The sequence below is a fragment of the Protopterus annectens genome, chromosome 12.part0 (genome assembly GCF_019279795.1).
Source record: "Protopterus annectens isolate FY-2018-M chromosome 12.part0, PAN1.0, whole genome shotgun sequence".
Classification (NCBI taxonomy): Eukaryota; Metazoa; Chordata; order Ceratodontiformes; family Protopteridae; genus Protopterus; species Protopterus annectens.
Genome location: NC_056746.1, coordinates 498,800,485 through 498,815,855, shown reverse-complemented (window position 1 = coordinate 498,815,855; position 15,371 = coordinate 498,800,485). Strand labels below are relative to the sequence as shown.

At 34.9% G+C, this 15,371-nt stretch overlaps 1 protein-coding gene across 3 annotated transcripts in view; it reads left to right on the top strand.

Moving 5' to 3' along the window:
- The window catches only part of OTOA (otoancorin), a 952,220-nt gene that overhangs the window by 347,396 nt on the left and 589,453 nt on the right, over positions 1–15,371 (top strand). For all 3 annotated transcript variants that reach the window (XM_044089617.1, XM_044089616.1, XM_044089618.1), the window contains exons 15-16: positions 3,080–3,214; positions 11,662–11,717. In XM_044089617.1, coding sequence (XP_043945552.1) covers positions 3,080–3,214; positions 11,662–11,717 — 191 coding nt within the window. The remainder of the gene's footprint in view (positions 1–3,079; positions 3,215–11,661; positions 11,718–15,371) is intronic.

Sequence of the window (15,371 nt, the reverse complement as noted above, 5' to 3'; positions counted from 1 at the left end):
AGTTCTGTACCCTTGTCATGAATATGCTTAGCCAAGGAATTAGTAAGTATATTCCTTCTAATTTCTGAAATATGTTCAAAACTTCTTTGTGTAAATTTTCTATTAGATTTACCTATATAGAAACTAGTGCATATCATGCACACAAATAAATAAACAAGATTTTCTGTGTTACAAGTAGCAAAGCAATTGAATTCATAAATATGTTTTGTTCGTGGATGCTCATAATTAACAGAAGGACCAATGTGTTTACAAATAAAAACACAGTTACAGCATGGAACAGTACCTTTTCTTTTAATTCTAGTGGATCGGTCCTTGTTTTCATGCATTTCTTTATAGCATATTTTCTGATTCAGATTAGAGCATTTCTTAAAAGTAAAACTGGGCGATGCACCTACTTTAGCCATTTCTGGCTTAGCAGTTAGTATGTCACAATTTCTCTGTATATCAGTAACACCACTAGCATTAACATTATATTTCATGGTGTACCTAAATTTAGTGTTGTTTTCATGACTTTGGTTAGTCTGTGGATGTTCTAACAAAAATATGGCTTGACTCTGCCATCTTTTGTTAGTTAAATAGGTAGATGCTTCATTCAAAAGACCTTCATCATAGCCTCTCATCTGAAATTCTTGTTTTAACATATCCAAATGCTGGTTACATAATGCTACACCTTAAGTCAGTCTACTCACTCTCATATATTGGCTTTTGACTATCCCTTTAAAAACTGCTTCAGCTATGGGGAAATCTGCTAGCCTGAACTTCCTTCCTATAGATATTCATTGATATCAGCCCATCAGTATTGTTAAGTGCTATATCCAAAAAACAAATCTGTGTTCTAGAATATTTCAACTTAAATCTCAGAAAATGTGCATTAGTTTCCAAGAATTGAACATATTCTTGCAGTTAAATTTCATCACCCTTCCGGACTAAAAAAATATCATCAACAAATCATTTATAAAATAGAATTTTATCATTATAGTTGTTTGTTGAACCAAATACATGCATAATCTCTCTTCATATAGGGCTATAGGGTCTATATTAGATCATCAAAATGGCTCATTATTGAATGCCGTGATGTCAAACTGCAAAACCCGAACCCTAACAATATCAAAACCTCAAAACAGCAATTTTATCCCAGGGAAAAAAAATTGCTGTTCCGAGAAACACACACACCACAGGCACACTAAAAATCAGCAATCCACACACATACATTTAAAAGTTACATCTAACCTTACACCACACTGCACATACACTACTATCTATCCACTTACCTTAACCCAGACCCTAACCCTATGGTCCATCACTATCACACACTCACCTCACCAGCGCAATAACCCTAACTCACTTAACCCGCCCAACCCCAAATTCTCACTAAAGCACACTCACCTCACCAGCGCCCTAACCCTAACTTACTTAACCTGCCCCTAACCCCAAATTCTGTTACAATCGCGCACTTACCTGACCTGCGCCCTAACCGTAACTCACCCAACCTACGCACTAACCTGAACGTCCACACAATCACACACTTACCTTAACCCAACCCGTAGCTTTCCACCGCATTGCTGAAAACAGTGAAGCCACAACAACGGCCAACCGAATTCTTTCCCTAGGAAAGAATTCGGTTTTGTGCAACTTCGCTGTTTTCAACATTCGCAATATTGGGTTTGATATTAGATCATTCAAAATTCTACCATTTTGATGATCTAATATAGACCCGGGCTATGATAGCATAAGTATTTGCTATTGGTGTACACATAGCAATACCCAATACTTGATGGTACAGCTGCTCTCCAAATAGGAAAACATTACTCCTTAGTACAACTTCTAAGAGAGCACAAATCATTTTTATTTTCCCATTTGTGAATGCTGTGTTCTTACATAAATATTCTCTCACAGCCTGTATTTAAAAACTCTGCATTAGAACTGTGTTTTATATTCATAGGTTCATAGGTGTGTACTAGGCTAATGGCCCTGGAGCCTTTACAAGCCTAGCCCATAGGATTACCCTGGCATAGTGCCACCCGACCTTAGTTCCTAGTGCCTCTATCAAGTACAGCCACTGGAGTGATCCCCGGGGTGAATTTTCTATTTCCCATCCACTCATCAGGATTTCTCTTGAAGAGGGCCAGTGAGGTGCTCTGCTTGACATGTATGGGAAGTCTATTCCATAGCAAGGGCAGTCTCTGGGTTATGAAAGGGATTATTCCCGAAAGTTCTGCTGTTTGTATTTGTATTAAAATAACAAAGTTTTTTTATTTCTCGTGTTGAAGTCCAGTTTTTATTGTTTTACTATATAATGTTACTGCTGGCCTCTTCATTGCTCATTGTCTTGCCTGGTTTAAGACCCTTTCTGTAATACTTTGAACATTCTGCACACTGTACAATGTTTAGTATAAGCCTTGCTCAGTATATATGCTTGGCATGCATAATCCAGGATGCATTGAGTTTATGTAATACTGCTGTTTCCCATGCATGACAGACTAAATACTTATGTATCCTATGTGAGTATTACTATTTTCTTAGCTGTGAGTTTATGTTTCTTCTATGGGATTGTTTTTACCCTTACACTGTGTTGTGTATTTCTGAAATCTTTCACCTTCAACATCTCATGAAAATAGGCCTTTAACTTAATGTGAATTACCAGATAAACACTATAAAACAAATATGAGCACATTGTTGACCCTTGCTGGTAGTCTGTAATCAAAAGGCAAAGGTCTGATGGGCCAATGACCTTAAACTATGTTGTGGTGTCCTCTTCATGACAATGCTGTGAATCCCTTTCAGTGACATTACAGTGGGGCTCTATTCATTACAACATTGTGTGGCTATATCCACAGCAAAACCAAGGTGCAATAGTCATAGCAGCATTGAGGCACATTGATACACAAGGTGAAGAAATTACACTGTGTAAATGCATTGCACCTGTTTTAGATAGATAAGGATTTGTTCTGTCAATAGCACCGTTGTAATTTACTGCAAGTCATTTATTCCTCACTGCGTAATGAATAATACTACATGAATAGACTGTACCATACTATTCATGCTTTTTTCTAATTTTGTTTTCCCAAAAATATGCTAGATCATTGACAGTGGAGACATTTTACTTGAAGAAATTCCTGGGAATTTATTTAAAGAAGTATCATTATCAAATATAGCCACACTGCAGACTGCTGATGTTTCATTCCTTAAAGAAAAAGAACTAAGAACAAGTCAGGTACAGTACTTCTGATCTCACTATCTGCTGGAATCTGCTGGAAAAGTATTATTTGGCTTGGAAATGTTCATCAACTGATTATATGTTTTTAAATAAAGATATTCTTACAGAGCTACATCAGCAATGTGTGAATTGTACTACCATGTGCTAAATTCATGACTTTTATTGGCCTTACATAATAAGAATGAATGTTGTATACTGCAATAGTCCGACTGAGCAATTGCCCTTTTTCAGTTGAGGGCCAGGGAGAAAAGCTCCACAATACAATTATGAAAATTATATGAAAACAGTACAATATGACAAATCAAGTATCTATTAATAGTACAACATCACATATTACACTTACACAAAGTATAAATAGTAAAAATACTGTGATCGGGTAATTACAAGGTAAGAGGAAATATGTGTTTCTTAACATGTAACTCTCTCAACATATCCATATTCAGCCCATCTCTGATTTATTCACATGCAACATGTAAAGGCTAAAAACTCCCATGGGAATGTAAGGCTGGGTGTCTTAAGATCCTCACAGATCAATAGCCTAGTATCTACCTATGAACCTAGATATTTCAAGGCAGCATATGACTGCAAAATAATGCAGAAACATTACAGAGAAAAAACTTATATTTTTTTACTTGGAACAAATGTGTCTTATACCTGTGTAAACCCATATCTTCTGTATATTTAGGTGTGGATGGAATTCTGTGCTAGTCACTCACTACTGAGAACAAGCTACGATCTTGAATCTGAAGCCATAAAGGTTGCAATTATATTGCCAATCACAGTTTAAACCAATTATACTAAAGGTGGTACTACCTTTCTCTCTGTCACAAAAGTACCAGCAGTCAGCAGACTATGTTCAAGCAATATTTTGTATGCCGTCACTTCCTGTGTAAGATGATGTTGCAGTATATGTCTACCTCCTATTTGCCTGTTGCTTTATTCATGTAAATAAGTCAATGTCAGAAAAGTAATCCATTGATTACAAACCGTTATAACCAAATTTGCTGAACCTGCTTAACTTTAATTAATTCAGTGACCCCGAAAATATTTTCTGCTAATGCTACTATATCTTGCACGTATATACAATGTAACAAGTTATGACATGTTATACAATAAAATGCAGTGTTACTGTTATTTGTTGTAATGCATTCAGTCCTATAAGTATTAACATTATTTCATATTTCATTTGTGTATTACTTTTTTATTCAGTGTGTAAAAGTTTGGAATTTTTCTCTGTCAAAATGGCTTATGCCTAGCTGTACTTCCCTGCCGACAAAAGTAAATAAATGAATGAATGAATGAATAAATAAAGAGATGTCCAGATGAGTATGTAGACTAGATCTGGTAAAAATAAATAAGACAGTGCCCTAATCTCAGTCATCCAAATAAAAAATTGCAGTTTTGAACCAAAATTCAAGCATTAATTGAAACATCTATTTCATTATAAGGAACAAAATCCCCTCCATGAAGAGAAGTTCGTTCTTCATATCCATTTATTTATTATTCTAACTCTAACATTTCTTGCTACAATGTGAACCTCCCTCCTCCACTCAACAAAGTCTTTCTATATGCCTGTACTTTGGCCATTTCATAGGTTCATATGTAAGTACTAGGCTAGCTCCCTTGGGGACCACTGTAAGCCTATCCAATTCCTCTTAGGGAGAATCAAATCCTGTACCTCTTGTCTGTGAGGTAAATACCTTAACTATTATGCCAACCCCCACCCCCTATAATAATGCACAACTGGCTGTCGTGTAAAGTGAAAACTTCCTGTAAATATCATATGTTGAAGTGAAGTGGTGGGAATCACAGAAGCAAAGCCTGCAAAAAAAAAGACCTTATAGGCTTAACAGGGCAGTTAAAAGCTAGAGAAATAAAATAGTTAAGATCACCAGAACATCTCAAGACAATGGGCATAACTGGTCTAAAACAAGACTGTCTGTGCCTTTTGGAGAAGCAAAAATCATAGCCAAATATTTCTAAGATATAGTCTGTGAGTTTGAGTCTCAAACCATTCTTTATCCTAAGCTGAACCTAAAAAGCTCCCATGGAGATCAGAGATCTACCCCAGTTACAAATTAAATAAATAAATAAAGTCTTGCACTGTGCCTTTGCTGTTTAATAGAACTGTAAATAAAAAGGCATATTTGTATGCTTCAAGTTGTTCCTGTCTCTTGTCTTTGGAAAGGCAAACGATCTGTGGAACTACATGAGCAATCTCAGACAGAGGAAGACCTCAAGGTAGTGTTTTGTAAAAGAGGCTGGAATGAGGCTAAGCCCAGAAACAGCCAGTTTATAAGCCATTGTCATAATGAGATTCTTCTTAAATGCTATTATTTATGTTCTCATTACTAGTAAAATAACTTCTGCTTTTTCATCTTGTTTCAATCATTTTTCTTTCTTGAAAGAAATGTCATTTGGCAGAGTGTATTGCTCTGAGCTAATACTGTGAGACAAGATACCAGCCTTGTCACCCCTGAAACTAAGGTTTTCCTAATAGCAATATCACTGATTAGACATTCATCATTTAAACCCTAAATGTATATACTTAATGTTGTCTCTTCTGACCCTAATGTTGTTGACAGAAAATACAAAGTATATCTTTATATTTAGTATCTGTCAAAACCCACTACTGTTTTAGAAGCCATCTTTCTGTCCTTTGTATTATGTTTACTTGAATTATCTCAATGACTTACCACTGACAGACAGACTCCAAATTCAAGTTCATTCTTATAATGGAAAGAAAAGGATAATATTATTGATGAATTTCTACCATTTATAAATCTTAATAAGCACATTAGATGTTGATTTTTGTACAACAGATTTTATCAATAAGTGGTCAGAAATACAATGCTGATTTCATAAAGACCCTAGGGTCACTATAAACACTCACCCCAGAGTATTTAGACCAGAAATAGAAATCTGAGTGCATGCAGACCATGGTCTTTATAACCACTCATAACAGAGTATTTGCTTCTCATTTATAAGATGCATCTATCCACACCTGTCTTAATCTCATGAAAGCAGACTTTTATACAATTAGACAAATCTATTGCTAGCCATACAAGTACAAGGGTCTTGTAATGCCTGATACATCATATTTAAATCACTTCTGGTCTACACATTTACCCAGATTTAATATAATCGATTCCCAATACACCAGTAATGTAAAGCTTAAAAGGCATATAACCAGTAAAAGCCTCTTCTGTACACACTGCAAAATCATTCCATGCAGTAAAATCAGTTGCACATGTCTCTTTCTGTCATGTGACTAGTCCTTTATTCACTGTAATGTACCCTACATCATCATCATTCCATGGTTAAAATGTTCATCAAACAAATTTAGCTCTCCCTGTCACATGACTAGACTTATTCACTGTAATACACCCTGCATCATCATTCCATGGTTAAAATGTTCATCAACCATATGTATCTGTTCCTGTCACATGACTTGACCTTTATTCACTGTAATACACCCTGCATTATTATTCGATGATGTGAAATACTCATCAGTCTTACATGTCTCTTCCTGTTATGTTAGGAGACCATTACTGACTGTAATATGCATTAATTATCTCTCAAGTCTCTCAAGTTTGTCATTCAGTGAATAATGATCCACTAAATCAGAAGCCTATCTTAGGTCCAAGAAAACAATATCATCCTATACTTTCTTCTACAAAGTCTCTGTTGCATTGTTTCAGAAGTAAAGAAACTTTGCATCACCTGACATATCATCCATGTAAGCACAGTGATGTATTTCAAAGTTCTTCACCAGTCGTTCTAGATTTATCTTTTTTGATGCTTTGGAGTTGCATCTCGATAAGCTAATTGGTCTGTAGCTACGTGAGATTCTTTCCAGTCATTCGGTTTATGTACAAGTATGATTATAGCACTTATTCATTCATATAAGAAGCATTTCTAAAACAATCTTTTGATATAGCCTAAGATGAATGTCATTTGTTCATTAGCATCAGCTGTATATTTAATGTATCATATTTATTTATGTTTGTGTGCTTTCTTGCTTTTTTTTGCTTGTTTGTTAACTATCATAATGTGCACTGATCACAACTGGCCAATTTCTAGCACAGTTCAGGTAAATAACATCACAACAGAAGACAGCAATAATACATAAGTAAAAGTTATAAATAATAATGTGAAAGTTTCCACAGATGAGTACAAACATTGTAATCTACATTATTTATAACCATGGCCTCGCAGAGTGTCACCTTTAAATGTGCACATTGAGAATAAAAAGAGAGAACAAGATATGTTTAAATCCCTAAAACATATCTCAAACTGTTATCTGATGTAGTGGATATGTTGTTGCTGGATTTGGTAGAAGGCAATGTTACAGATGCAGAATAGTGAAGTTTTGATGAATAAAGTAACTGTCTCTGTGGAGGTGTACCGCCACTGTCACAGTGACCCATTCTTATTGTTCATATTAGTTTCTCAAGTAATTATATCATTAGTTTAGTTGTCTTTGATGCTGACAACAAAAACAACCTTTCTATTTTATTTAGCACTACCTTTTTCTTAATATTTATACAGAGCAGTCTGTAATATAGCAGGCAAGTACTGTTCAGTGTAGCTCTCACCTTCTAATGCTGTTTGGTTTTCTTATACATTCTATCAGACTTGTATCAATATCTTTTTTAGTCCATTTATCCCATCTGTTATTAAAACACTTGGATGGCATTCACTTCATTTTTCAGAAAATTTAGTTCCCAGATCAGAACTGTACATGCATCACTTATTCATATTCTTCTTGAAAACATAACACTCCTTGACAAACAAACCATTTCCCACCCACCCACATCTGCTTTTTTACAATAATAGAGACTGCTATGTGCCATCATTCATTGCATAATTACTGTTTCAGCATCATGATCACTGACTAAAAGTACAGAATTCTGATCCTCCCCAACTAGGGGAATTGTATGTTATAACTTTAGTGGCCCTCAGTGTTTTGGTGGAGTTTTGTATCCTATTACCTTTCCTGTGACAGGATTCCTTATTACCTCTGTAAGATTGAGATGGTGCATGGAACTGTCAGCCCATTAACAGTCTTATCCCAACACGATCTGGTGTTTATCCCACTGCCAATATAGACAATTTAATTCCCTATCAATATGACCATCCAAGTAGTAGCTAACATCTGGAATGCCTCAATCACTTTGTATAGGGCATTTAAGCCATCTAAGCTACTCTATGTGTTGATGCCATTTATATAGTGATTAATGCAAAATCACATCTGTTATCAGTATCTTCAAAGACTAAAGTCTGAATTTTTCAAAGCTATATACTCAATACTATGTCTTACCATCTTTAAATAAACAACACTTCCATCTCCGTCTATGCTGCATTTATAACAAGCAAATAAGTTAATAAATATCAAAACCAAATATGTTTCTTTTAAACAAGATTCCATCACAATATCTAAGCATAGACAATAACTGTTTAGCATCTACTCCCATATTTCTGCATAGTCAGACGTACTCCAGGTATTTTTATCTACTGTTATTAGTTTTCCTGCATATAACTCCTTGTTAATTAAGTCACTGTAGTTGGAGCTCATAAACGTTAGCAGGTACCCTTGAAAGAATAAGCCAGTGTACTCAGACAACTGCCACTTATTAATCAAGTCAGTGTTTTCCTCTCTGTCTTGGGTTCCTAATGGTAATTTATTCCTTCTTATTCTTTTATTCAGATAATGGATTTTGTAAGCCTGAAACAATTTGATCAGTACCGTATTTTGAAGTTTTCATTCTTTTGACCAACTAAATATCTTACAATGTCATTCTCTGATTCTATTTAAGTTATTTACACATGCCAATACAAAAGGGCATCCAGGAAGGATGACCGACACTCCTAGGACTGATGAGAGACAGCTACTTTATTAATCCGGAGAAGACAAAAAAAAAAGAAACACATAAAGAAACACATAAACGCTCAACATATCACCATGTTTTCGTCCTTTAAAAAAGACTTCATCAGATGTACGCATCTATTTCAAACCCCTTTTATTAATACAGTTATTAATTAAGAACCACCAATGAGGACTTTGAACTAATAATTCAATAAAAAGAAAGAATAAAACAATCTTGTCATAAATGCTTACAATGGATCTATATTACGGTGTTGAAAGATGAATTAACCGAAAATGTCTGTATCAACACATAAATATCGACCTCTGCAAATGCCAAATAGCCACGTCAGCAAATACATTGCTCAGCTGAAAACACACAAACCAAACTTTCAAACCCTACATAGTGGGGGGCTTTGCCCCCCCAACTAAATATACCAACTCTGAGATCACACTACAATGAGGAAAAGGGAAAATCCCCGATAGCAGCCCCCAACTTCTGATACAAAAAATAAAATACTAGCTTATTGACACATCATACTGTGTTTATATAGGGTGTTATTAGGATTCCTATTTTTAATTGCATACACATGTTCATAAATCCTTTTTCAAAATTTCCTTTCTGTTTTGCCTATGTAAAATGCATTGCATGCTTCACATAATGCCATAGAGACCACACCTGCTGCTGTTACAGGTTAGCATACCCTTTACATATATCATTCTTGTGTCTCGCTGGTAAATATATACTCTCCCCATTGACTACATATGGACACTGGGAACAAAAAACACATTTAAAGGTACCCCTCCTAGCTTGACTACTCAAACTGATCACTTTGCCCCTATTTTCCATTAAATTCTGAATATTAGAGCTTTTTCTAAAAATACATTTCAAGGGCATCACAAAAATATTATTAAGATCTGCTATACTTTCGAATTTTGCCCATTCTTTTTCATTCTTTGAATGGTTTTAATGTAGTGTAAGCATTTATGACAAGATTGTTTTATTCTTGCTTTTTATTGAGTTGTTAGTTCAAAGTCCTCATTGATGATTCTTAATTAATAACTGTATAAGTAAATGGAGTTTGGAAAAGTTGCATACATCTGATGAAGTCTTGTTTAAAGGACAAAAACACGGTGATACTTTGAGCATTTATGTGGTTTCTTATGTGTTTCTTTATTGCCTTCACTGGATTAATAAAGTAACTGTCTCTCATCAGTTTGAGGGGTGTTGGTCATCCTTCCTGGGTGCCCTTTTGTATTGGTTACTGTTTTTGTTGTTTTGGGCACTTTCCTCATTGGTTTTTAGTTATTTGCACATGCTTGTACAATCACAGCAAATCATGCCAACTCACTTGATATGCATTCTAAAGTTTGAAGAGTCTTTTGTGCCCCTCAACATGAGGTTTGAGGACCTTAGGAAAGCTTGAAGCACTACACTGGAGAATGGAATTTTCGTTTTTCTCCTCAACTTAGTGTTGAGGGGGTACCAGATTGAGTAGTGGCAATTATTACCCCAATTTCTTGCCTCATGCTGTAGATTTACTGATATTCCTCCAAATTTCCTGTAAGTGTGTCTACTTATTGAAAAAGGTGTCTGGGGCTGGTTACCACCATGATCAGTATAGCTTTTCTTACTTACATATTGGAAATAACCAAGATAGGTTCTACAACAGATGGAGCTGACTATATTTTTTTGAAAAAAATAAAGACATATATTCTAAGAGTTTAGAACACTGTACCATTTTAATAGTTGCAATACCTTGCATTTTTAAAATAGCATTTATTGCCCTTTCTATAATTAATTAGTATTCATCTGAAAGAATTTGAATATTGATAAGTTTATCTCTCATCCTTACTTTTGATATCATCTAAAGAATTACTCCATCATATCATTTTTTTCAATTCCAAGAAAAAATTGTTGCTGATCTGGTTCCTTCAATAAACTTCATACTTACACAGAAAGGAAATAATGTAAACATCCATTTTAGTTTAGGATACTTATAAATATGATGTTTAAAAATGTTTGGAATGGTGTTCATATATCCAGGATTTGTTGATGTTTAATTTTTACATTAAAGGTAATCTCTAAATAGTATCCACATTATTTATTATTTTTACAATTTGCTCAGAGATTTTTACCTTTTTTATCAAAACCCGTTTAAGTGCAATTTTTTTCCATTTCAGGTAACGTGTTATCAATTCAATGAAATATAACTTTTAAAAGTGAGGCCATGGTATACATTCCTATACCTGGAATAAGTATGCCACCTTAAACCCTAAGTTTTAATGTGATTTCTAATTGTAGGCTTTAGTTTGTTTTTGATGCCACAGTAAAGTAGCAAATATATTATTTAATATTTTTATATGGCCTTTATCATAGGGCAATACAGATGTCTGATTTATGTACAATATTTTTGGTTATATAATTTTCAAATACAATACACATTCCTCAAAAATAAAATAATTCCATCTGTATAGCAACAGTATCATGACTAAATGTAAAGGGTTAAAAATCTGTCAAAGTGTCAGTACTGCAGACTTCTTGTTTTTCAATAAACATAATCTTTGTATTTTATAGGCATTGTTTTTATGTGAATTCCTGATGGGAAAGGACAGCATAACTGAACTTATCAGGTAAATACAGATGCACTCATTAAAAACGATATATGCAGTATTTGAATATCTCTTCTGATGAAAACTATGAAAGTGTTATATGTTTGTCTACATATTACAGCCTAAAGATTTTTGCATTTTGATAATTTTGCATATATTGATTAAATCACTTTGTTTAAACTTGCACATTGTACAGTTTTAACTGTTCGGATCTGAGTGTTGCCACAAAAGCTGTTGCATTTCTGATAAATGGATATAAAGCTGTTTGCCACTAACTGATTTCAGTCTTCATTTACTTGTGGAAAAGAAGCATGCATCTAGACAAAATTATGTTGTCAATATGCTATAGAAATTAACCTTTATGCTTAGGTTCATTTCATGGTGTTAAGAACTCTACCACGCTCCTGTGTTTCTGGAATCAAACCATCCGATATCCATCTAGTTGCTGTAATGAACAGGGTATAGTGCAGTGTCTCAGGCATGGATTGTCCTTATTATTTGATCATCATGTCTCCACAGTAGTTTTGAAGGCTTCTACTTATCTCATCTAATTTCCAATGGCATCTCCACGACATCCAAATAAGTCTTAATTAATCTTTACTTATATCTCATCAGACTCATTAATAAATATACTGTACCTTCTGGTATATATTTATCCAACCACATTATTCAACTTGAGAGACCTCAGAAATTCATAATTAAAAAGATCAGTGGCCTCAAGAATCTTAGTTATCAGGACAGACTGAAATCCCTCTCTCTTTACTCAATCTCTTATAGACTCATCCATGGGATCTGTTAAATAAGACTCTCTAGTGTGATAGATTCATATCCTAATGTATCCTTCACCTCTGGAACAAACTTCCACTACACGTCAAACAGAGTAGCACCCTTGCCACCTTCAACATAAACTTAGGTAATTGGATGGACAGCCTTAAATTCTCCCCTGGTCTGTCTTGACTTGCCCTCTTGAGGCTGGATAGAATTTTCATTTAGGGTTTTTAGCTAGGTTATAATGGTCTGCAGACTGATTGCCTAATGCTAACCTATGAACCTATAAACAAAAGATAGATCATACTCAGTTTTACAGATAAGCACATTATTAGCTAAGACATTACAAGTTGTAGGGGTCAGAAGGTGTGAGATTCTATGGCACAATTTAATTTGATGGAGTGTTTTGCTAATAATATACTCAATATGCTTGACCAACTTAAGAGTAGGGTCCAAGAGGATCCCTAGGTGCTTCTGTTCTGTTACTAGTGTTAGTAGGTTGCCATTTTATCAATAATAATTATATCTGAGGATTTAGGGAGTTTTTATACACAGACACACATACGTGCACACACACACACACACACACACACACACACACACACACACACACACACACACACACACACACACACACATTCATAGGAATTCACACAGTCAAAATTAGATCTGATGAAGCTCTGACAAGCGGTGAAAGCACCAGCCTCTTGTTCTAACTTAATAAATAGTGGTTTAGACAAGCAATACCAGCTTGAATCCGTTTTTCTTATTTTTAATAAGAATGCTATGAGATCTTCGACATGGATCTTACATAAAAAGTTATGATAACAGTCTATTTTAGTAATTTGTATGTTAGTATTGCTCCTGTACAACTAGTTTCCCTTTTTTTGATATATATAAATATCAATTATATATTTATTGTCTTCTGCTTTTCGGTGGTTCAGGCACATGTGCAGAAAAGCAGAAAACAATCTGGTGAAGAAGATTTGGGAAAGACAGGAAGCAGGTAAGAGGAAATGAGGCCATCTAGCAAAGAGGTGGATAGGTTATGTGAGAAAATAACTGTCACAGTCAGGCATGAGTATCAAAGAATGAAGGAGTGTGACATTGAATCAAGAGAAATGGTGATAGTTAATACCCTGACCCCATGTAGAAAATGGGAAGAAAGGGGGTGATGAATATGATGATGATATGTGTGTGTGTGTGTGTGTGTGTGTGTGTGTGTGTGTGTGTGTGTGTGTGTGTGTGTGTATACAATATACAGATATATATGGATGCATACTATGTTATATAATGATACATTCACAGAATTAAGGATCAGTCAGTAGAAATGGTTGAAAGTCAATTTCACTGAAAGACAATTATCTGATAGTCCATTTTATTGAATGTGGTACAGCTAGATGTTGTTCTGCAATACAGAAGCAGAAATATTTAGATGCAGATGAAGAAGCTTTAGCTAATACTTGAGGTGACCAGCACATAGCCACTGCTGATCTGATCTGTATATGTGCACTGGCAGTGATATTCTGTGTATGGTATTTTCACTTTTCTATCCAGCTGTGCAACCGTGGAGTATTCTTGATTGTACCATGTTTCTGTTATTTTGAATTCAGCTAAATTGTCTTTCTGTGAAATGGGCTTCCAGACATTTTGCCTGACTGAGTTCTTTTTTTCAATGAATTTATCACTTTGTCTTTAAGTGAGTTATCTACAACCCATACGTATATATATATATATATATATATATATATATATATATGTGTGTGTGTGTTTATATCTGTATCTAATCGAATCGATATATGTATCAAATATATCTATCTGTATATATATATATATATATATATATATATATATATATATATATGTGTGTGTGTGTGTATATATATATATATATATATATATATATATATATATACATATATATATATAGAGAGAGAGAGAGAATGAGAGAGAGAAAGAGATAGAGATCCATCTATCCATCTATAGATACAGATATTACATATATTCCAATCCCAAAATCATAATGCCATGGAGAAATGAGAACAGTTAACTCTCAACTAAATGCAATCCAGTGACTTTGTACACTTGTTTTGGGGGACACTCTGCAACTCAACCACAAAGCTCTTTACAAGTTGTCCTTTTTCAGAAAATGAATAAATTCCTTGATTTTCTCCTAGTACTGCATCCTCAACCTGTACCTGTATCACAAAGTGTTCTTATATGTGTTTTTATATTAGAGATTTTAACAAGGCTGTGGTGTGCACATGTTTTTCTCGGTCACCTAACTCCCCTTTTCTTCCACTCCCATTCAGTCTTTCCTTCAACATATGTCTCTTTCTCCCTAGTCTCTGTATCACTCCATCACTTAACTAATTTCAGGAAAGAGCACAGAAGGCAAAGACTTTCCAGTCTTTCTCCTCTCTTTCCTTAGCTAAGGACTCACTCAACATATTTAACAACTACCCTTACTCACCTAGGCTCTCCCCTGCACATACCCTGTAAACTAAATTTCAGGTCTCACTGACAGTTTTTCTAAGCATAGCAATCTGCTTCTCATGGATCTGTCCACTCCTCTACCCTACCCCCATTCCCACTCACCCCTGAATAAACTAAATTTATAGCTAACAGCTTGTCACCACACCCTCCCCAACACCTTCCCTTCCTCCCTTCCTCAACCAATCACACTCTCACCTTTTCCCACCCTGCTCCCAACCTTCTATCTACTCTCCTCCTCTTCAACTATATTCTCAACCTCACTCCTCCTACTTACTCCACCCTATCTCTCTCCTTCTCTCTAAAACCTCCATACAAACTATACTCTTTTCTCTATTCTCCAGGTACCAAAAACATTTCTTTCTCCATCATATTCCTCCCCCTATTACATTCCCCAACTCTCACATTTTATTT